Consider the following 23,750-nt stretch of genomic DNA (forward strand, 5'->3'; position numbering starts at 1 on the left):
ATAAACTCGAGGATTAAAATTAGGTTTGGTGACCTGTCAGAGTTCAGAAGCAAACTGTATAGTTTCTTCTATTTAAAGGAGAAAATGTATTAGGTTATTTCTATTTTTATTTTATTATTGTGAGCTCTGGTGCAGTGTGTACTGAACTCTCCACTGTTTTAAGTGTGTGAGTGTAGATAGATAGATGCTTTAATCAGATTTTAGGCTGTTTCTGGAGTTTGTTTACGACTTTTTGTGTTTCTTAGTAAGACTGTGTGTGTGTGTGTGTGTGAGGGGTTTGTTGGTGTGTTTCTTTGTGTGTGTTACAGTGAAAGGCAATGAGAGCAGGTGTGTGTTTGTGTGTGCGCTGGTGGAGCTGGGTGGGTGGGTGGGTGGGTGGGTGGTGGGGGGTTGCATGCAGGTGCATTATGTTCTTGTGCTCTGTTTTCTGAATGGATCTCACTGCCTCCTCTGTGTAGAATAAAAGGGAGTGTGTGCGCCTGTGTGTGTATATAACTGTGTGTGTTATTAATTTAAACAGAAAAGCATATATTGTCTGTTTGTAATGTTCAACACATTCCAGGAGTTCACTTTTATTTTTGTTTTTTCACAAATCGACACACTTTTACCTCAGTAACCAAAGCTTTTTACGGAGGATTTTTTTCTTTCTCTTGTTTATTTTAAACAAATAACAGCTCTGAAAATGGAGGGACTATATATAAAATGTCTGTAACTTCTAAGCTGTTAATGAAGTATTTTTGATAAACCCCTTGAATTAAGGCTTAAAGTCAACACTTGGCTTCCCTTCAGACTAGGGATGGGCACTGTTAATGGATGATCAGAGAAGGAGTATTTTGTCGATTATGTGAAGTTTAATTGATTCGTTCCTATCAGCGATATTGTTTACTGTGTCTTGAAGCATTATAACGATGCTCACTACATGGCAGCAACCAGCAGGAGGCGCAATTAAAACGTAACAGAGAAAACCGAGCTGCCTTCGAGCTTGAAGAGAGCAAGGCGAAGTAAACAGCCTAATTTTTTGCATCAACGTTTTTTATTAACGTTTGATATGATTTCTAACTTTTTTGTTTTGTGTCTAAAAGCCTCTCAGTTGTGTTTATGACGAGCGCCCGTAGCTTTGGTTTGTTAATTTGTTCCGTTTGACTCGGAGCGCCGCAGATCTTTTTTGTTTTCCTTTCAGTTAGTTCAACTTTAAAGACTTTGTTTAAGAGGATTGTTGTTGGACTGTAATTTCTTTGTTGAGGAAAAACACTCTCTCTCTAGTAGCTTATTTTCTGCCATAGGCATGTTCAAAATAACGATTAGTTGATAATTGATCATTAATTTATCAGATGATCAATCAAGGAAATTTCTTCCTTTCTCTAGTACAGACGCAAGAGTACGAAAACTGTGTCACTGTCCAAGTACTCATGGGCCTGACTGTGAAGGCTGCAAGCAAACAAGGAGGAAGTGTTGAGTTTATAGCAAATTAAAACTGGAGCAGATCAGAAAACAGGGAAATATGATCAAATATACTTATAAATCTGGGAAAACTGGTTCTCTCTGCAGTTTCTGTATGTAAACAACTCCAGAGACAGTTTGAGAATGTATAATAATCATCTGTAAACGCTTTTGTTTTGTTATTTTGGCGTCCTGACACCCATGTTGGCAACTTCTGGATGAAACAGACGCGCTTGTGTTTCTGCACTGTGATAACAATCCCAACAATGATCAGACTTTGTGGCCTCCCTCCTGTCGCTTCTCAAAATTTAGAAAATTTTGGGGGTATTTTTAATGCTGAGGTCCTTTGGCAGTGATTTGTTGCCTGGCAACCGGTATTGATCACTCCATTGATTGTTGTATTGGAAGTGTTTGTGTGCGTCTCTCTCTGAAAGTTAGACGCCTCCAGTCTGTTCAGGCTCCGGATTTGTGTCCTCCACCCAAAATTCAATAGGCTGGAGCCTGAGAGGACACACACACACACACACACACACATACACACACACACACACACACACACACAGAGAAAAAATTCAAGTAGTTTTTTTAGTTTCAGGAAACTGAAATTAAAAAAATGTTGTTTGGGTGAAGTCCTGGTTTAAAGTTAGTCTGTGTTTCTGTGAGTGTGTTCCTTTGTGTTTTGATTTTGTGTGTGTGTGAGTGTGTGTGTGTGTGCCCTCCTCCTCTCCTCCCTCCTTTAATATTTCATGCCTCCTCTTTGTGATCCTCCTCCAGGCCTCCCAGACCAGGAGGAACCCCGGAGTCTCCTCGTAGGACGCCGGCCGCCCCCCCTCAGCCCTCCTGCCCGGCGCTACAGGCCCAGATCAAACAAGGTAACTACAAAAGGAGGGGCGCTCACTTCACACATCCCCAGGGCCCTGAGGGGATGGATGGGACGGGAGGGAAGAGGAGGAGGAAGACAAGGAGGAGAAGGAGGGGGCGGGGGTTTGATAATGCTGCCCCACCGGCAATAAAACCCACAGAGAGTTATAGAAAAACACAGAAATATCACAGGAGGAAGCTGCTGCTGTTTCCCCGATCAGCAGGTCTTTAAAGGGCCGTTCTGCTGTTTTTCAAACCCTGGGCTGCTGCTCTGCATCTGGTCTCTCTCAAAATTAATTTTTATCCCTAGCACTGAATTTGTTGATTTGGGGAAAAGCTCACAAATGGGCAGGTCTGATAACCTCAGTTCACACCTGAGGTACAGACTGGGTCTATTCCTTGATGCGTTCCAGGTGAACCAAATCGTCCAGGATGTTTGACAGACTCGTCATATGTCTGTATGGGCTTTTTGAAAATTTTAGATGTTGTGGTCAAAGCCAGCTTCTGAGATTTGAGGATATGTACTGCCATTTACGTAGAGGACTCCACTTGTTGTGGTTTGTCCTTCACTATGGCCCAGGACATATTAATGTACTTTCTGCTAAAAGAATGTGGCCATATGCAGCCCAGACCACCTCTGAATGTGGTCTTAGCAATCAGATCTCAATGTGTCCCCAATGCATCTTCACACTTGTTCTCAGAGCTGCCCACACACCAGGATACATGTTGGAGACTTGATTTCATCCTAGTCTTTAGAGTCAAGCCAACAGATTCTGTTTAGTAACCTCAATGTCAAACCAGAGCAAGTCGATCAAGAGAGATCAGTCAATGTGCAACAAATACAGCAGCTTTTAAAGATTGTATGAATTTGAAAATGAAGAATTATTAGAGGTTTGTCTTGTGAAACAACTCTCATACGGGTAGCAATGGAAACCCCCGATGATGCTCTTATGTTTTACTTGACAATTGATAAATATTTTTATACTGATGATCCCTTGACCACCTGTTCAACATCTGCCACAACCAAATCACAAGTACTAAGGATTTTAAAGTTGTGACTGATGGTGTAGTGTAGATGTTCTAGTTAATTTTGAAGATGTAAGGAAAAAAGCAGTGGATGAAGCAAACCACGAGAGACAAAGAAAGAAGGAATTTCTCTCAGTAAAGGTGAAAAAAGAAATTTAGAGTCATTCATTGCAGATAGAAACCTGCTCTGAGTCACTGTAGGGGACATTTTTAACCAGCCGTCACCATCTGCCTACCATTCACACCAACACACACAGCTACCTACCACACATAAAACAAGCTCAATACCTACAAACACACACACCAGAAATCAAGTCCACGTGGATACACACTCATACATGTGCTATGGGTGGCACCCTCGGGTGTTGAGGGGGGAAAGGCGGGTTTTCAGCGCTATTGTGACGCCTTAATGGAGGCCAAGCGTGACAAGCGCGTGGACTTATTCACGCCACACGCCTATTCACCGCCATTCAGAGGGAACGCTCGGCCGTGACCTCTGCCCAGCGAGCTACTCCAACCTGGTGTGTGTGTAAGAGGGTCTGTGAGGGAAAGCGCTGTTAACCCTGCTCACCGTCTCTTTTCACATGGAAATAAATGAGGAGGCCCCTCTAATATACTGCAGCATTTAGAGAGAGAAGAACAGAGAGGGCAGGGTGTCTACACGTAATTTAAAACACCTAAATATATCCTACAAAAGATGAAGTTTTTCCAAGACACGTCCCGAACTTCCCCAAGTGGATAAGAATTCCAATTTATTGCAACACAGACTACAGTTCTTATTTTGGTGATTTTGTCAATCATTTCTACCAGTAATAATACCATTGTCCTCACTGAGTTAATAGAGATCTAGGACAGAAATGATGGGCCAAAGAATGAAAATAGGATGAGTTGTAATAAATTGTAATTACTCTAAGGATAGAAAACAGAAAAGAGCTTGCTGAAATATTATTGTGTGCACAGACATGATTAGTCAATTTAATGGATTCATCAACTGGCAGAAAATTAACTGGCAACTGTGATTAAGTAAGCATTTAAGTCATTTTTCTTGTCAAAATGACAATTACTCCCTTCCTCCAGCTTCTCTGTTGGGCAGATTCACTGTTTTTCTTTGTCTTATGTGAAACTAAGAAGAGTATCTTTGGGATTTTGACTACTAGTTTGACAAAAAAAATTCATTTCACAATGTCACCTTCAATTTTAGGAAAGTGTGATGGGCATTTTTTTTTTACTTTTTTGTGACATTGTATTGGGCAAGACCATTTGTCAACCAAATAATCTGCAGGTTAAGCGATAACAAAAATAATTTTTGCAGCAACTTCCTATTTTGTTTTTTGGTACACTTTATTACACAGCGAAAATGTTGGTCTTCACGACAATGTAGAAATCTTTACAAGAACACCAACAAAATATGTCTATTTGTGTAATCAGGTCTACTGAAAGAATTATGACAATTATGACTTGAGGGTATTTAAATGCTTATTTATAGAACATTTTTAACATGATTTGAATTTTGAGGCCTCATGAAGTTATGGTTTTACATTTTAATATCCCGATAACTGATTCCTCATGTTCAATGTGAATATTTAAGAATCGTCTGCATATTGGATTGTTTTACAATACAATCGTTTCCTCATGTCTACAGAGAGCTGCAGAACATTCACACAGCACTGCTGAAGATTGAATTGCATGAATTACAGCCCTAAAAATGAAGCCAGTTTGGCATTTAATAATCAATGTAGTTAAAAAGGCATAAAAAACTGCAATCCTCAAAATACGTACATCTTGTTTAAAATTGTTCCATTCACTAATTAATTTCTTTACATTTTTGCACATATTTTAATGATATGTGTCAGGTGTTCTGCTGTATTTTTTCCAGTATTAAAAGCTTTGAGCTTGAACTTGGACCTGGGACTAAACTTAACTGGGTCAACAACCACATGTTTGGTATTCAGGTCAAGACAAAATATATGAAAGTTTAGTGAGGAACTGTTACTAAAAAACACCAGACTTTCCCTTTTCCTAAAAACAGTAAAAGGGAGATATTGGGTGTATTCTTTATACACCTGGACTTGGACAGTTTTTGACTTATGGATTTTTTTGACTTTTTGAAGCCCCCTAAATCTGACACGGTTCAATATTTAAGTGTACTAATTAACGTAGAACTAATGAGGATCATGTAGTGACTTGTAAAGCTACTGTACACACACTAACATTATATCTGCATTCTTTAGTTTAACCATTTGTGGGCACTGAATCTTCAGGTTAGATAAGAATATTACAGTATCGTCTGCATATAAGATAATTTTATTATATGAATATATAATGTCAAAACCTTTTCCAGAGGGTGCTGTCCTGCAAGGTCCATCCTCTGGCCCACAAGATTAAGTAGATAATGTTTAATGTAAGATGATAAAATTTTATCTAACCGCCTCATACAGCAAATTTTCATTTTTCCACAATCCTAGCAAACTGCCGTCGACTGCCCTCATCTTCTCGTCTATCTTTCTGGTTTCTGTTCTTCTCTGTTTCTTTCCTCTTCTTTCTACTCTTGTCTTTCTTGTCATTTTCACACAGTCATTGCATGGCTTCAGCCTGCTGCCTGTTCCACAAACACTGCTCGCTCTATTGAGTGTCTCTTTCACCATACTTAAATCTCTCCTTTGTATATGTACACATCTTTCTCTTACTACCCCTTTCTTTCTTTCTTTCTTTCTTCACCACCAGCCGATGTAATCTTTAACTGTTTTCTCTGTTGTCTCTGTGCTACATGTTTTCTCTGTGGTAGCTGGAACAATTTTATTGACAGTGTTTTTAAATGGTACCTGTTGCATTTTGCTGCTTTGCTGGTTCTGTGTGAAGAGCAATGCACTGTCTGTTACTGTAAAAAAAAAAAAAAAACAGAAAAAATGTCATTAGTTATGTGTTAAAACACTGTTGTTTTGCCTTTGTGAGAAAAGCTGGGATTTCTGTCTTTCACTGTCAAAATCAAATTAATGTTAATTTGAGAAAGTGTCTGAAAAATCATACTTAACCATTTTATCTCCACAGTATAAAGGTTTCAGTTTTCTGGCCCTAACATTAAGAAACATCAAATCTATCCTCTAATTTGAAACGGTACATAATATTTTTACCTGAGGGTAGTTTTCACAGAAATGTAATTCATCCTGTTTAGATACTTACAAATTTATTGATAATCTTTTAATTCAATACATTTTCCCAGTGAATACATGGTAATAAAATGCTAGTGCCACAGTCTGAAACCTTTGTGTCCTGTCCCAGGATTTTTGTCAGCTTTGGTTTCTTTGGTCTTTCATCTCCAAACTAACAGCGGATTTTTCATCTCTTTGCCAAGTGGTTGCTGGGACATAAAGTGACATCTTTGTTTCACTGGTTATTTTGACATATATGTGCCTTTTATAAACTTGTAAATTTATATGTCACTTCCCTCTGCATAGGAAGTCTCTTTTTATACTTCTTTTCCGATTGTCTTAATTTCTCTTTTGCTGGCTGATATTGTGCAAACTCTTTTCTTGAAATTCTTTCTTCTTAATTTTCTGTTTTCCTCTTCTGTATAGTTTCTTTTTGGTGTTTTATGGGGTTTGGTTTTTTAAAATCTAACTATACAGCGGCCATATTTTATTACCTAAAAGACCAAACAACTAGATGATGTATACAAAATTTCAGAACTGGATCAGGTTATGAGCTGAGCACTGCTGATGAAAATTCAAATGAAAGGATTGATCAACATTAGCATATCAAAACCAGACACTGAATTATTGGTATGAATTTAGTATTTAGCAATGACTACCATACAGTATGTTTTACATTGTTTGCCTAACAAACATGAGAATACAGTATGTATTTTATTAAATTATGGTGTTACAGTAGAATACATTAGAATTGTGCCAACAATTCTTTATTTATGAGGAATCTTGATAAAGTTAGCAACTACTGTTATATCATTGGTTTGCTGTTTCATATATGTTAGCGTTTAGTTTGTATTAAATAGCAAGTAGCACGTGTAGTCTTTCTTTTTAGAGTTATTAACATAATGACATTATACCTTCATATGTTTTGTGCAGAATCTAACTGTAAAACTGTCAGCCACATATGCTAGCCATGAAGGCTAAGCGAAATCTGACATAGCTAACTGCTAACGTTAGTGGGCGACACATGTTAGCCAAGTGTCTGAAATAATTATTTTCATAATGCATGATTTATCTCATGATATATGTGTGTCCTCTCTGTAAAGCGGGGTGTAAAATAAGGTTGTGGAGGTCAGGATGGTGGATGTTTGTCTTAATGTATTTGACTTTCATGTAGAAAATGGCAGGTTGTGTTCTGTCTCAGACCTTCAGCTTTTTCATGCATTTTTAGATCATAATCATGATCTTTCTGTAGTCTTACCTATATCTCAAGTTTATTTGTCACAACAACTATTTTCCCCTGACTGTAACCATAGATACATTGTGCAGAGATTGAAAGAATTTTATAACTCAGACATCAAATGTAATCCAGGGTTTTGCAGAATCATCTCATTGTGGGATGAGTCCTGGGCTTGTTTTGCTCTAGATTTAAGACATTTTAAATGTACCCATGTTTTACCCACGTTTGATCAGGGTTGATGTACATCCAGCTTAAAACAAATTTTTGACATAGTATCGTTTTTATTGCTTTTCATGTGATGGTTTATTTCTTTTCTTTTGTATATGTGTTTTTCTTTTCTTTCCCTGTTTGTTATAAATACTTTTCCTTCTTCCCTGCTTGTCTCTTTTCTCAGTTTGGTATTGTTTATGTTTATATCTTCCTAACCTATTCTTTTCCCTCTTGACTATTTCTCTCCCTCTCTTCCTTTACAAGCTGCTGTAGCTGCTGCAGCCAACGTCGGCACTGCTACTACCGCTACCACTGCTACTACCGCTACCACTGCTGGGGCTCTGGGGGCCCCTGGGGGCCTTCCCCAGGGGGCCCCTGGTTCCTCCAGCCTCGGCCCTTCTTCTCATAACATCCCCTCAGTCAACGAAGGTACAGACTGAACTGACGGGTACCACTTAGGGAACGTCTCGCAGCCATACTCTTTTTTTTCAGTCGCTTATCTTTGTCTTTGGAGATCTCCTGCCTCCTAGATCTTCCTTCCTACCGTCCTTCCTTCTGTCTTTCTGTTTGTCTCTTCTCTCCTTCTTGTATTTATTTCTTTCTTTTTCTGGTCTTTTTTTCTTAGATCTTTGTTCTCTCTTGCTTTATTCCATCACAATTCTTCGCCTCCCCTCTCTTCATACCATCAGTTATTCATCTTCCCACTTTCCTTTTTCCTGTTTCCCTCCTCGCGTCTCGTCACCTCATTTCTCTTCTCTTGCATCAGTCATGTTTCCCCCTGCAGCCAGTGTTAGGTTTTCATCTCAGGTGTCTAGCTCCAGTTTTTTGCAGTGTCTTTGTCCTTGTTTTGGTCTACAGTGCTGTCTGTCTGTTTATCTGTCTGTTTGTCATAGCTGAGTTCAGTCCACTTTCAGTGCAATCAGTTAAAGAAATTGATAGTTTTAGATATCCAGATCTGAATGGCTGAACTGGTCATGGAAAATCAATGCAATAGTTGCAAGAGCTAGCTCGTTTTCCTAATTCTCGCTATATGAAAAAATAAAAATACAGAAAAATTGAGACAGCAAGGTAGCAAATTATTCAATCAATCTACAAACAATCTACAACAAGAGCAGTAGAACAAGCACAAGATAAAAAAAAACAATCCAACAGTCCTCTCTCTTGAGCTATTGATGTTATTTAAGTGTAATTTAAAGAAATAAACAGCTGAGTCGTCTGCAAACAAGTGGACTAATAATTGCAACTGAGGCATTTGAGAGTGCACTGACCACAGTCCTTATTCCCTGGTCTTTTGTCTTCTTTCGGTTGTTGGCAGTATTGTGCAGTCCTGCCCTGTTTTTCCTGTCTGTCTCTCTGTCAACCTGTCTGTCTAAATGTCCATGTGCCTTGATGTTTGCGTGTCTCTGTGCTCACTGTTTGCATGCTTGCTATTTCCACCTGATGGAATGGGGAGTGTGGCGCCACAGAAAACAATTTTAAATGGATCAACCCCCCCAAACAAAAAAAATCATAACTTCTAGTTGGAGTCTCTCTGATATCCCACTCGGAGTCTAATGTTTTTCTTTTTAAACAGCTGCCAATGAATGTTTTTAGCAGGAGCTCGCTGCCCCTTCTACCCATACAATGAATGTGCTCTCAAATTATTTATACAGTTCCACATTTGTGGGAGATCAAGTGCCTTTCAAAGTTGATAAACTCCAGTTTTCAGAGACTAAAACAGAGCGGGTCAGGATTGTTTTTATTTCGTTTTATAACAGTAAACAGCAAGCATGCACACAGAGCCTCATCCCTTCCCAGCACATGTAGAAAAATTGTAGAATTAAAATGACCTTAATTTCCTATAGCAGATATGTCAGTAAAGTTTATGTGCTATGTTTATTCCCAAATCACTGCCCTGCAGAAACCCCATTACTGATATTATTATTAATATTATATTGCACCAGTGTTAGAGGCAACAGGAATAATTGTTGTTAGCAGCAGGAATGAAGGAAAAAAAAAGATTTGATGTTTTCTCCTCCATCCACTTGAAATAGTTTTAATGCCGTAAATCAATCTGATATTTTACCAACAGCTATTCTTAGCCCACTTTTATTCCTGTTTTGGTAGGTTTGGTTTAAGTATTGATTTATTCATTGCCTGACTTTGTATTGTTTTGTCTGTAAATTTTTATGCTGCTGTCTTATGCAGCAGTAGTAGTAGTAGTAGCAGCAATAGTGAGCAGTAATAGTTGTTGTTGTAGTTATATACAAATACGCATATTACATTGTATATTGTTAACCACAGTTTTTGGGAACAATAACTAAACGCATCATTTTTAAAGTAACATTGGGCCTTTAAGTGGCACACAGTAAAACATCCTATACCAGCAAGTCAAGCACCCAAGTTTTGCTGGATCACATTGGTATCGCAACCCAACTTTTGTTTGGTAGTTTACAAAATGAAAGAACAGGTGTGCTGACTGTTCCTCCTCAGCATCAATTTGCTTCACTGTTCCAGGTAAAAAAAAGTAAAATAATAAAAAAAATTAGGAAATCGTCTGAACAGAGAAGAAGTGGTGGTGGAAGGTAACAGGAACTAATTTAATGAAATTATTCAAATTCATTTGAGGTTTCTGCAAGACAGTGATGCAAATTTTGCAGCTAGAGGTTGACTGATTATTCCTGTCTGATCACCAACACTGAGACCATGTGGTTATTATGGTGTAAAACAGCTGTCAGATATTTGACAAAATCTTTTATTCATCACAATGAATCTGTCAACCTCTACATATGGTATTCCTGAATGCAGTTGGTTTATAACACACCTAATGGTTTGAGTTTTCCCTGTATATTTCAATGGCAGAGGTAAGTTCACATGGTGCCTCTGGCAAAGAAATTTGTATGGAATTTCTTTCCTGCTTAAAAACCATTCAGTGTCCATCAAACAAATACATTTCACAGACATGCATCCTCTCTGGAGAACCATATATTGAACCAATATATGTGAATAAGGTGCTTGGTTTATGTTGAATATCAGCAAATGAACATTTCAGTCCATTTTTGTCACAGACGTGTAAAAGCTGGTGTATATTTCTCTGGTGTTTGGTGTAAAATATAAATATATGCCATTATGTTTGGCTCAGACTGATACAGCTGGATTTGAGCCCTTTTAAAGCGATACCAAGACATTTTGAATGTTAGTTTTCTTCATCAGTCACTTGGGATAGTAACAACTGAGAAAAAGAGTTGTCATTTGCTCTGAAAACCCACAAGGTTTTCTATTGTTTTCCTCTGTTTTAGAGTAGAATCCTCCACAGAGTGCAGTGAAATAAAATACACTTAAATTCATCATGCCAAGGTATCGTTATGAGGCTTTGTCAGTCCACCTGGCAGCGCTGTATATCTGTTGTTTACCTGTTAAACACCATCAGACATACTCAGGCTCTGGTTAGCAGGAATAATAACTTTGCTCTAACCAAGACTGCAAATAATATTGTCAATAATATTCCCATCCTGTGTTTAACTGTTGTTAGTGTGATTTCTCTATGAGGACTGTGCAAGTACAAAGTCAGTGTGTATGGATGTGTAAGGATGTGAGAACCTCACTGCTGTCTTCTCAAATATTTTCCAATTTCTGATTGATATAAATCTCATGTCTGCCCACGTTCAAGTGCAGTTTTAACACTAGGTGATGCAAAGTGTAAAGTATCACCTCAGTCCATTGGCAATATATTTTAATAACTGTCTAGATCTCCAGCTCAGCTTACTCATGTTCTTGGTCCCCAGAGGACTAATCCTTTACAGTGGCCCTTGATCTTTGCTCTAGTGCTGCTATCAGAACTGCTAGAAGTGCTAGAGTTGAAGGCATTTGGACTTCTTTTAGGTTTCTGGAAGATGTTTCATCTCTCATTTGAAAGGTTTCCTCAGTTCTAGAGACTGACGGCTGATTCTATCAACTCACATGACGACAGGGTGGGTCAACGACTCTCAGGACCACCTCCAAGAGGTTAAATAGCTGGGACTCCCCAGCCAGTCTGTAGAACTGAGGAGACCTTTCAGATGAGACGTGTAATGCCTTTAAGAAACCTAAAAGAAGTCCAGTTGCCTTCAACTCTAGCACTTAACACCACCCTGCCCTGAATGACTGAGAACCTACAGGAACTACATTTCTGTACATAAAGAATTGCAAAAAAAAAAAAAAACAGTGTTGGAACTTATATGAAAGGAAAAATTGCTTTCATGTGACAGCAGTGAGGTTTGTGTATGAGAACGTATGAATTTATAGATCTATCCACCTACCATCCCTGTAGTCCTTTCTGACAGTGTCTGTGTGTGTGTGTGTTCGTGTGTGTGTTTAGGTTGGAGTCAGCTGGCGGCCATGCACTGTGTGATGCTCCCTGACCTCCTCGGCCTGGACAAGTTCAGACCTCCTCTGCTGGAGATGTTGGCGAGGAGGTGGCAGGACCGCTGTCTGGAGGTAACGCACACAAACAGTAAAGTTATTGACAATTAAAAACCCTCTGAAGACCCTCTGTGGAGGGTAAAATAATCATCAGAACCTTTGCTTTGTCATAACTTTATCTTCTGTGTGGTTTCAGGTTAGAGAAGCAGCACAAGCTCTTCTACTGGCTGAGTTAAGGAGGATTGGCCAATCAGGACGCAAGGACACCATCGATATGTGGGCTCCCTTACCTCCCTCAGTATGTGGACACAGTCAGCTCCCGTAAGTACCTCAGTACCTCTGCTTCATATCAGAGAGAAAGGAAGAAATCAAGAAACCTGAGGTTGATTCTTTTGGTTCTCACAGCTGAGACTAAAGTCGGAAACAGACTACAGGAGTTTTAGGCCGATTTATCCCAGGTTCTCCCCTCCTGAAACTCAGAGGAGAAATCTGGTCTGGGACCTTGGTCTGGCCCAGACTATCTTCTAGTGTGAGAGGTTTACAGATCCGGTCGTTAAACCTCCTAAACTGCTCACAAACTCATCAGGGCTGTTAAAGTCTGTTTGATTATGATTACATCAGTACTATCACAGATATTTTCAAATCTGGTCGTGTGACCACGTTTGAGAGTCATTGTTTTGTTTTGCTCTTATCGGCCGTGATCGTCATATCCGGCGATATTTTCAGTTGTGATGGCAGAAACACATGACTTACAACAACCTGTGCATCTGCTTCCTTCTCTTCTAGAGCTTTGCTCATCTGCGTTGTTCAGTTTTTCATAGATGTAGCTAGCACGCTACGTAGAAAGATGATGTACCCTTAATCGTGCATACAAACCTGTGATTGGTCGAATCTTACTTTAACAAGTCGTCATAATATGTACAACACTTGAACAAATCAGAAATATCTGTCTGTCCTCTCTCTATCCTTCTTCTTTCCTTCGTCTCTCCCTCTCTCTCTGTCTGTCTCCATCTTTATTTATTCCCTGCTCTCTCTCTCTCTCTCTCTGTCTGTCTATAGTTAGACCTGCTGATGGGAAGAAAGGTGAATCTCCACCTTCTTTTACTAGAAACTGCCTTCTAAAATGCTGTGTGTGTGTGTGCGTCAGGAGTCGCCCTGTGGTTGCTGAGGATGCTGGGGGTTTCTCAGGGGAACGGTTGCCATGGAAACGGGGCACCGGTCAGTGTTGTGTTACCACGGCAGTACCGCAGGCAAGGGAGGTTGGTGTGGGAGTGATGGACCGGTGACCTCAGGGGACGAGAGGGGAGGATGGAGGGAGAGAGGGGAGGGAGGGGGGAGGGAACAGAGAGAGAGAGAGAGAGAGGTTAAAGGGTCATTGAATTTGATCTGTGTGCTACACAGCAGGACTGAAACAGACAGTAAGACGACTCCTGCTCGGTCCTGGAAATCCTGGAATATCTCGGGAGAGTCAGGGAATGTGTGCCGAATCCCCCCTGGAGAAGTCCTGTGAACCTGAACCTCTGCTTGGATCTGTCTCTTGTTAAATGCCACGTGTCATTTTCACATATTTTTGAACTCAGAATCCAGCGCCCTTTTCCCTTCCTATGAAACAGGGTGTGTCGACCTTTTCTGGTCCCTGATCCTGAAGCGTCCGTTCACAGAAAACCTGCAGGTCAACTTCTGACCAACACCAGCAGCAGTAACATGCCTTGAAGCTTTGGAATTGAATGTCAAAAAATATGTTTATCCCTTGAAAAAATATGCTGCAACAGCGGTAACTCTTGTTCAACATTAGTTGACCACCTGCTCTGCAGTAGATCCTGCTTGAACCACTCACATCCAAACTGCAAGAACGGTGAGATTAGAGTTGTAACCAAAATAGCTGCTGGTCACTTTCGTGCACATCAAGCAGTTTTAACAGGTTTAAGCATCCACACCGGAGTGGATTTTCACTCTCGTCCGGTCTGGGAATGACTCCCACTCCCACAAAAATGTTCCATCCCATGCTGTTCCTGTGTTGTGTTTTTACGCCAAGGTCTACCGGGTTCACACACGAATCATTGTCATTTACTGTGCGTTGTACGGCCGTCTCCGAATCCTCCGACTCCATTATTGTTTGGCTGCACCGTGCGTCTTCACCCACACAACAACAGAGCGTTTATTCATTCATCCAAAACTTAAATATTGTTAGGGCGGCCCGATGGCCGAAATGGTTAGGGTGTGTACCCTGATTCGACTCCTAGCCGGCCGTCTGGACCTCTTTCTCTCATTTCATGTCTCTCTTCACTGTCTCTGTCAATAAATGTGAAAAAAAAAAAACAACAAAAAATAAAAATCAGACTATTGCGATTGCCAGCTCCGTTGACTTTTATTCCTGTCCCGTCCCAGACACGTGAATCTGGATTACCTGATCCCTTTAGTGAAGATGGAGCATGTGCACGGAAGAACGCAGCCGGAAAGTCCATCCATTATCTACACTGCTTTTCCCAGCTGACATTGGGCGAGAGGCGGGGTACACAAACAACCAATCACACTCGCATTCACACCTACTGGAAATTTAGAGTTACCAATTAACCTAACCTGCATGTGTGGAGTATCCGGACAGAACCTACAGGGAGGCGACAGTGCTAACCACTGCACCACCGTGCCGCCCAGCTGGAAAGTCATCGATCGTTTTTGTTCAATGTGTTCTTCTGATCGGTTTATGAAAAGGTTTAATCTGACTGATGTGTTCATCTGGAGCATTTTTATTCTGTTTGGGCTTTTAATCCGACTATAATCTGAATATTAGGCTCCATGTAAACTGGCTCTGGCTCTGTTGTCATTCACATGGGAGGATCAGTGTAACGTAAGTGGAGTGATGGGACTTATTTTGCACTGTTGACACTATCATCAAATAGGCACTCTGCTCTCTCTCGAGCCTCCCTCCCCCTCCTCCAGCAGCAGAGTGGTCGGCGCTTGAAGGGAGACACCTGTATTTATCCATTAGCTTTTAGTGCCTAGGAAATGTCACTGAGTCAGTGACAGAGCTCCACAGTCGCAGCATGGAGGCTGACCAGACAACACACACACAAACACAAATACAGACACACACAGCGGCGGCCATGACTGACCTTTCAGCTCTCCTGGAAGTGTTTAAAAGGCTTTAACACAAAGGAAACAGGAGTTGTTAATGTGCACTCAGAGAGAGAGAGAAACTGGGTTTTCACCTTAAAGGAGCAGTTCAGCATTTTTGGAAAATGGCTTCTAATGTCTAAACAAAACACGAGCGTGAGGCTTTAATCTTTGAGGTGGAAGACGTCCATCCAGAGTCTGCAGGAAGGAGGAGGAGGAGGAGGAGGGAGCCCAGGGGAGAGGCTACGAGGCTGGGCAGCGAAAAGAGTCAACCCTGGGGGTTTGGGGGGGCTGGATGGGACGGAAACAGGCTCCACACACACTTAACACTCTCATATTCACACACACTTGATTAAACAAAGTCCGCTGGCATTGTTCACCTCCGCACACGCATGAACACACACAGTTTTAAAGGGTCAAACTGTGTGAGAAGCAGCTGTTTCTTTGATCACTGAACAGCAGTAACCATTTCCCCTCTCTCTCTCTCTCCTCTGTTTTTTAGTTTTGTCTATTCGATCGGTTGCCACTCATCAAGCTGCTGCTGTTAAAGATGCACCTCCTCCTCCTCCTCCTCCTCCTCCTCCTTTATGCTCTTTCTTGTCATCCTTGCATTTCCTCCTCCTCACCCTTTTTTTATCTTTTACATTTGTCCCCCATCACCTCTCCTCCTCCTTTTTTCCTCCTTTTCCCACTTTTGTTTTCCCTGTTGCTCTTTATCTCCCTCCTTTTCCTGTCTTCCTTCCTTCTTTCCCTGCCTCCAGTCTCCTTCCTTTCCACTCCTCTCCTAACCACTGCCATTTATCCCTTACTTATTTCCTTTACCCATCCTTCCTTTTACTTTGCCTCTTTTACTTATTTGTTTCCTGCTTCCTCCTTCCCTGTTTCCTTCACTAGGTAGATGGAGGCGAAGTTACGTAGCTTTAAATATTGATTTTGTTAAAATTACGACGACAATAAAATAGAAAAATAAATGAAATATAAACAAACATGATAGAAACAGCAGACAGTGAATGGGTGGGAGATTTTCCTGCTAGAAAAATAACAACAAACCACATAAAGATTTAAGATTTGTTTGTTTTAAAGGTGAAAATATTCAAAAATAAATAATACACCATATATGAAATAACATGTCATTATGTCAGTATTGCTTTAAAAAATACAAATACAGAAAAGAAACTGAAAAAGGAAGTGTTTTAAATTGAGGAGAGCGAGCAACAGACAGGAGAAGAGGAGGAGGAGGAGGTCCTGGAGGTTAACAAGGCATGCTGGGAGCTATGTGTCATGGCTGACATGACAAGCTTGACCTTGGAGCAGGGCAGAGTGTCTCCTCCCTCCCTGCATCCTCCTCCCCTGTCATCCATCCCTCTCCTCCACCTCCTCCTCAGCTCCCTCGGCCTGGACAGTTATAATGAATGGAAGATGAACCACAGTTCCATATTGGATGGAGGAAGGAAGTAGTTCGGGTATCTCACTGGAGGACACCTGAGTTTACGTCCTGTCGCAGACCTGTTTCTCCCTCTAACTGAGTGATTAAATTGCAGCGAGTTCAAGAGTAAAGCCGAACTGTAGATCAGTTAAAAAGACTTAGAAGTCATTAAAAACCAGCGTTCATCTCTGATATCCAGCCAGGAAACTTTGAAATATCAAGAATTCTGAATGAAGTTTGGTTTGTTTGTTACAGTGAAAGCACTTCCTGCTCCAGAAGCCGAGGGATCATGGGTAATATACACCGTTCAGGCTGTGTTTCAGTTCAGTTAAAGTCAGAGCTACTGTCAAGAGATTGATAGGTTTTGTTTTCTGTGCATAAAATCTTTTATATGAGCTAGAAACCAACTACACCACTGTCACTTGACGTCAACGTCATTGTTTTTCTCCAAACGTCTTGATCGCCCCCTGGTGGCCAGATGTTAGCTGAGTTTTCCATGAGCGGAGCATTTTAAAAGTCAATAATCGCAACTGAAGGAAGGTTCATTGTATGTTTAGTATGACTGGTTCTTTATTTCTGTTTCTGATGTTTTGTTTTCGCTCTGAACGCTGTTGTGTTTCATGTCAGGAAAGCTCATGTGAACTGCCAGCTGAACTCTATTTGTACAGAAACATCAGTCTGCCTTTTTTGTCCAATCACAGCGAAGCATCAGTTATATTTTAATTAAGTCCAATTAAGTTTTTATCACTTTAACATGTGAGACGGATAACTGGCAAACCAGGCTGTATACACTGTGCGTACAAAGTCATTACACTGTCAGCAGTGTAGCAGGTTAATTGGAACATGGAGCACAATGTTTTCAGGATTAATCAATGTAATTACACATGGTGTGATTGCAGGTTTTTTTTTATTGCATTCAAGCATGAACTCGTGTTTGTATTAGTGTTAGTTTTGCTCATTTTCTACCCAAAATGTTTAATTTCTGAAACATTTTTGGCTTTTTTTGGTTTTCTTGTACATGATAACAGTGTGTGTGTGTGTGTGTGTGTGTGTGTGTGTGAGTGAGTGATTCATTAATTAGGCTGTTCTCCCAGAGATTAACTCGACATCAGCTCTGTTACCTTTTAGCCGCTTCATTCATTAGCGCGGCATCATTCATTAGCCCCGGCCGCTAATGAAAAGCCACTCTTAATTGGCAATGGAGAGATAAGGGCTAAATGAAAACACTAAATATAGTGTGTGTGTGTGTGTGTGTGTGTGTGTGTGTGTGTCTATGTCTATGTCTATTAATTCTCTAGCTAACGAGGAGGCCCCAATAAACCTTTATTAGCTTCTCAACCAGGACAGTTTGCCTGATTATAAGGACCAACACAGAAGCTCACACACTGAACAATCATTACCAGGTGGTCAGTCTGTTTCCTGTGATTGTACAGACTGATATTTAATATTAACTAAAATATTTTCTCTCTCTCTTTCTCTTTTCTCAGCTGGGACGACCACAGAGCCCTCGACTCCGGCCCCGCCGCCTCCTGAGGCTCAGCCGGTCGAAGCCAAGGTTCCTGAGGAGGAAATGGACGTCACTGATGACGACATCACGGCAGGTAGGGACACAAACGCTGCATTAATTAACAAAAGGTTAATTAGATGATTAGATTTTGGCTTTTTAAACACATTCAGAAGCAATTCCTAGAAATCTAATGCGTGATACAAGAATCTCTTGTTTAGTCTGATTTTGTGAGGCTGGGTCTAGTCTTTACGAGTGATTGTCTGCACAGGACGGTCTGTGTAATGATGAGCAGGCATGTGTAGGTACAAAGTGTTGGCTGTAGAGCAGGTCGTCCGCTAATTGGAAGGTTGATAGTTTGATCTCCAGCTTCTCATGTCCAGTCCTTATGTAGACGCTGGGCAGGATACTGAACCCCAAACTGCCTCAAATGTAGCTTCACTGAGTGTGAATGGGTGAGTGTGAGTTGTAGTAAAGAAATAAAAAAAAGATAAATGGAAAATAAAAATAAGAAAGACAAGAGTAGACGTAAAATAAATAGCAAATACATTTAAAAAATGCTGAGATTTTAGCCTGATTTTTCACTCTGCGACGGTTTAAGCCTCAGATCAGAAATGCTCAATCGCTATTTGCAAACAGTTCAAAGACGCAACCGAGAGACACACCGACATATGATGCCCGAAAGATATCTAGACCTGTTGTGGGAGTTGGAGTTTAAATCCAAGTGAGACAACGAATCAACGAGAAGCAAGACTGTAAAATTGAGAAGGTCTGTGGAGTCTCATCTGGTTTGATATGAAAAACATTATAAAGTCATTCATCATTTATGTGCAGCAGAATTCTGGTGTTTTGCTCTGGTGACTCTAAATGTAGGTTAATATTACTGTGTGTGTGTGTGTGTGTGTGTGTGTGTGTGTGTGTGTGTTTTCTAATCAGTGCCCCACAACCCATGTGCAGTGCCGGTCTACTGTGACCTGCGTGGTGTTAAAAGCAGTTTGGTGTTTAGTGTGCACACATGCTCTCCTCCACCCTCAGACACACACACACACACACACACACAGTGAAAGGTGAGAAATAATTCTCCCCAGGAAACTTTGACACCTGCTGCACAGGTAGAAAACACACACACACACACACACACACACACACACACACACACAGTTTTCTGGTCCATTTATCTTTTGTCACATTTTCCTGAATGTTTAACTGTGACAGACAGGTAGATCATTCTGGTGTTGTGGCGAGAGAAGATCTACATCTCTGCTTGTTACTGATCACAGCATTATAGCTGGATAATTTACATAGATAAGGTGCGATCAAAAAGTCCTGAGACTGCGCCTATAACAAGCAAAAACGGTATCTGATTTAAATGTGGCCGCCATCTCCTTTGAAGTAGTCACCTTGGGTAGCGACACACTCCTCCCAGCACCTTTTGGTTTCATTTTGGGGAAGAGGAAGAAGTCGCAGGCAACCAAATCTGCCGACATTTTGTGAACGACGATTGGGGAGCGACGGTAAAATCAAAAATATACAGCAAGTGGCCACAAAAACACATGTAGCAAAGGTCCAGATGTTCATCTCTTGACATAATGTGTAATACCAACTCCCAAAGGTTACTGCTCACACCTGCTGCATGCATATTACCGTGCTGCACTCCATTCATTTGCAACAGGAACAGTCTTGGAACTATTTGATCGCACCTTCATGCAGTTAAATCAGTTAGTGGTATTTTAAATGTGGCTTTTGTTCCACCAGTTTCACACCTGTAAACTCTGCCTCACTGCCTCCTCCTGCAGCAGCTGATCATCATCATCATCTCATTTAATATATTAAATAAATACAAAACAAAACACATACAATCACAAACATAAAATCAGAATTAACTCATTCATCTTACATTATCTCAACAATATGATATTTTCTGAAAACGCAGAAAAAATGTTTCGAACATGCTCTCACTGTCTCTTTCACCCTCCTTCCTCCTTCCTCCTCTCAGACCAGTCAATATCACAGACGTGTGTGACAATTTATCAATTTCTCACAGCTCATTTTTCTCCTATTGACAGCGGGGTTTTTTCATTCAGTCTCTGCAGTATTAAATCTGTTAGCAGACGCCTCAAACACCAACCAGACTCTGAATCTTCCTCTGCCATGGAAGGAAAAAACACATCGAGTTGTAAAACTTTTCTGCTCTCGCTCTTCCATTGTTCCTTCCCTTCTTTTGTTGCTCTGTGTTTTGTGAACTCCTCTTTGTGCAGAATCCATTTTTAAAAATCATGAATCAGGATGTGTTGTATCGGGAAACCTGTCTCCGGTTGATTTACAGTCTTTCATGTGCAGTTTGTGATAGTACCAAGTGTGTGATAACAGATTAAGTTTTTGTTTCTGCTGTGCAATGGTCTTTAAAAGCTGCTGAGGTCCAGATTTTTATGAGGTGTGGTCACAAAGAAATAGTTCTTTTATACTACCAGACATCGTTTATACAATGACCTCTTATAATAGTCGTGTTTAAAGGTGCTTTGTGGAAGTTTTTGCTAATGCTACATAGCTAACATTAGCATTAGCAGCTGTTTTCCTACCAGTCTAGAAGAAATGTTACGAGTTCAGGATCAAACTTTATTTCTTGCCAAGATCTGTCTCTGTTTCTATCACTTCTTTTGTTGTACTGAAGCTAACATGCTAACCAGCTAGCCCCTTCATGTCCCGTCTCATGATACCGCTTTGTGTCCAGATTTTTATCAGGTGTTCAAAAAGAAACAATTATTTTATAGTACCAGCTTTTTTGTTTGGGTCACTGCCATCATTTATACAATGACCTATTACAACAGATACTCTGTGGAAGTTTTTCCTATTGCCACATAGCTAATGCTAGCATTAGCACCTGTTTACTTACCAGGCTAGAAGACACGTTGCAAGTTCAGCATCAAACTTATTTGACAAAATCTGTCTCCATTTCTGTCACTTCTTTTGTTGGATAATAAAACACGTTTAGCGGCAGAGAAAAGTTGCATATATATAATTGTAATATGATGATCACACAGTATTTCTTCTTTTTGTTTTATATGTCGACGTCAGCTTTTCCTCTGAGGACTTCTGACAGACATTTTCCACTATTTTCTGATATTTTATAGACAAAACAATAAATGGACGAATCAGAAATATCAAAGTGGAGACTCTAATCACAGTACAGCTCAGTTACAGGATCTGATTGTGCATCTATATTAAAGGAGTTATTAATTAATCATCTCTCCTCTCTCACTGATAAAAAAAAAAGGTGAGGAAAAGAAGATGAGAGGAGGGGACAAAGGAAAAAAGACAGAGATGTCGACAGCCACAGAATCAGTTGGCTGCAGGCTGTTACCACGGCGATAGACTCATCACCTTAGTCTACCCCCCCACTCCCACTCCCACCCCTCACTCACTCACTCACTCACTCACTCACAACATAACCTGTCTGTGTCTGTGTGTGTGTGTGTGGCTGTAATTATGTTCCTACCAGTGTCAGGGGATGTCATTAGGATCCACACACACACACACACACACACACACACACACACACACACACACACACACTTCATGTCAGTTCGTTGAAACACTGCTGGTTTGACACTGTGACAGAAAAATTTGTTGCTAAAGCATCTCAACAAACAGATTAAAGTAAATAACACACAATATACTGTGTACAATGAATATACATATATTAAATAAACAATTAGTGAACTGATAACACTCTGGTAAAGAGAATAATTACTACACAACGCAGTTCTGTTTGTATTACATTCTCTAAGACTTGATTTAGGATGAGAAGGGGTGAAAACAGCCAAAAAAATTTGTGAATAATTTTCAGCGTACACACAGAAGAAAATATTTTTTATTTTTGTTGTTTTTTAACATTAAAAACAGGATACAAACACAGAAAAACAAACAACCATAACTTTCTGAGTTGCCTCGCCTCTATAAAACATATTTGACTCTGTAACTTATTCAGTGTTTCAGTCATTGACATGTAAACATCGTCCATTTCTTCTCTCACAGCCCCTCTTGAGTTCTTATCCTGTGAGTCAGCTGCTCTTATATTGGTTGCTAATAAGATTTTCAGTAAATATCTGTCTTCTCTTGACACAGTATCTCCTGTTATATTACCAAAGAACAACACCATACCTGATCTCTGTATATCATAGCGCAGGATTTTGACAATGACCGAATGAACTTTTCCCCGAAATGTGGTGATGACTTGTTTCAGCAGCCACCTGCTGATTCATGATTCACTAATTAATAATTAAGATAAAAATTCCAGTTACAGTTGATTAACCTCAGGGTGTTTTGTGATTTGTATTATACACTTGTGTTTTGATTGTTGCTCATACAATAATATCATCAGTATCTCCAGTGTAGTTCAGAAAATATCTTTAAGACAAATCTGAGCAGAACAGTCGTGTGGTTCTACACTAGAGGGAAGACTGTCTCCACTGACTCATCTCTGTCTCTGATGGAGGTGGGGGATCCCAGGGAGGTCAGAGGTCACTGCTGGACACAGTCCCATCACCCCCATCTCCCTCATACACTGAAACACACATTTTCTCTGTGCTGGCGGGCATTTTGTCTACAGGATTCAGGATGATCAGCTGATTGATTACAGCCAACAAGATGTTAAATTAAACATTTTCTAAAATTTATAGACGATTAATCTTTGTATTCAAAATACAAGTTAAGATATTAAGTTAAATAAAGATTAGATAATAACAACAGAGTGTTATTTTTAATTTCACATCAGTTCCTCGTCCAGTTTTGTATAAATAAAGAAAAACAAAGGAGGGATTTCTTCTTCCTCCTCGTCTCTCTCTCTCGCTCGTTGTGATGGGTCCGCAGCAGCACAGATAGAGGTCAGAGGTCAAAGGTCAGGCTGACCCTCACCTCTTGGTGTCATTAGCCCCATTGTGATTTGGTTAGCTGAAACGCTAGCCTCCCCCGTTAATCTAATATCAGAGCCTGGAGGTCGTTTGGGTCAGATCACATTTCTCCTCAGAACAGATTGAACTTATGGAGAGATAAATGTTCAGAGCTGAGGCTCCTGATTGTTTCTGATGATTGTGTCTCTGATGTTTTGCACAGCGAGGGACCCAGCTGGTGTATGGGAATATTATTATATTACAGACAGACGAGTGAAGTTATTGTCCAAATGTTATAAATGTACAGGAATGCATTTCTGGTGGCTCTGGTACAGAAACAGCAACATCGAACGTAGTAGTACAGTATGATACAGTGTGGTATACTATGGTACAGTAGAGAACAGCAGAGCATATTATGGTAGAGTATGGTAAGGTATACTGTTGCATGGTATAGTACAGTGAAGTACAGTTTAGTATAGAATATTATCCTGTAGTATAGTATGGTTTGAAATTG

At 40.3% G+C, this 23,750-nt stretch overlaps 1 protein-coding gene across 1 annotated transcript in view; it reads left to right on the top strand.

Moving 5' to 3' along the window:
- LOC108897210 (WD repeat-containing protein 7) overlaps positions 1-23,750 on the top strand; it is an 84,174-nt gene that overhangs the window by 23,194 nt on the left and 37,230 nt on the right. Inside the window, 6 exon segments of the mRNA XM_051072757.1 lie at positions 2,215-2,312; positions 8,188-8,352; positions 12,260-12,378; positions 12,500-12,586; positions 12,588-12,624; positions 18,331-18,444. Of these exon segments, the coding sequence (XP_050928714.1) occupies positions 2,215-2,312; positions 8,188-8,352; positions 12,260-12,378; positions 12,500-12,586; positions 12,588-12,624; positions 18,331-18,444 (620 nt within the window).

The sequence above is a fragment of the Lates calcarifer genome, linkage group LG9 (assembly GCF_001640805.2).
Source record: "Lates calcarifer isolate ASB-BC8 linkage group LG9, TLL_Latcal_v3, whole genome shotgun sequence".
Lineage (NCBI taxonomy): Eukaryota > Metazoa > Chordata > Actinopteri > Centropomidae > Lates > Lates calcarifer.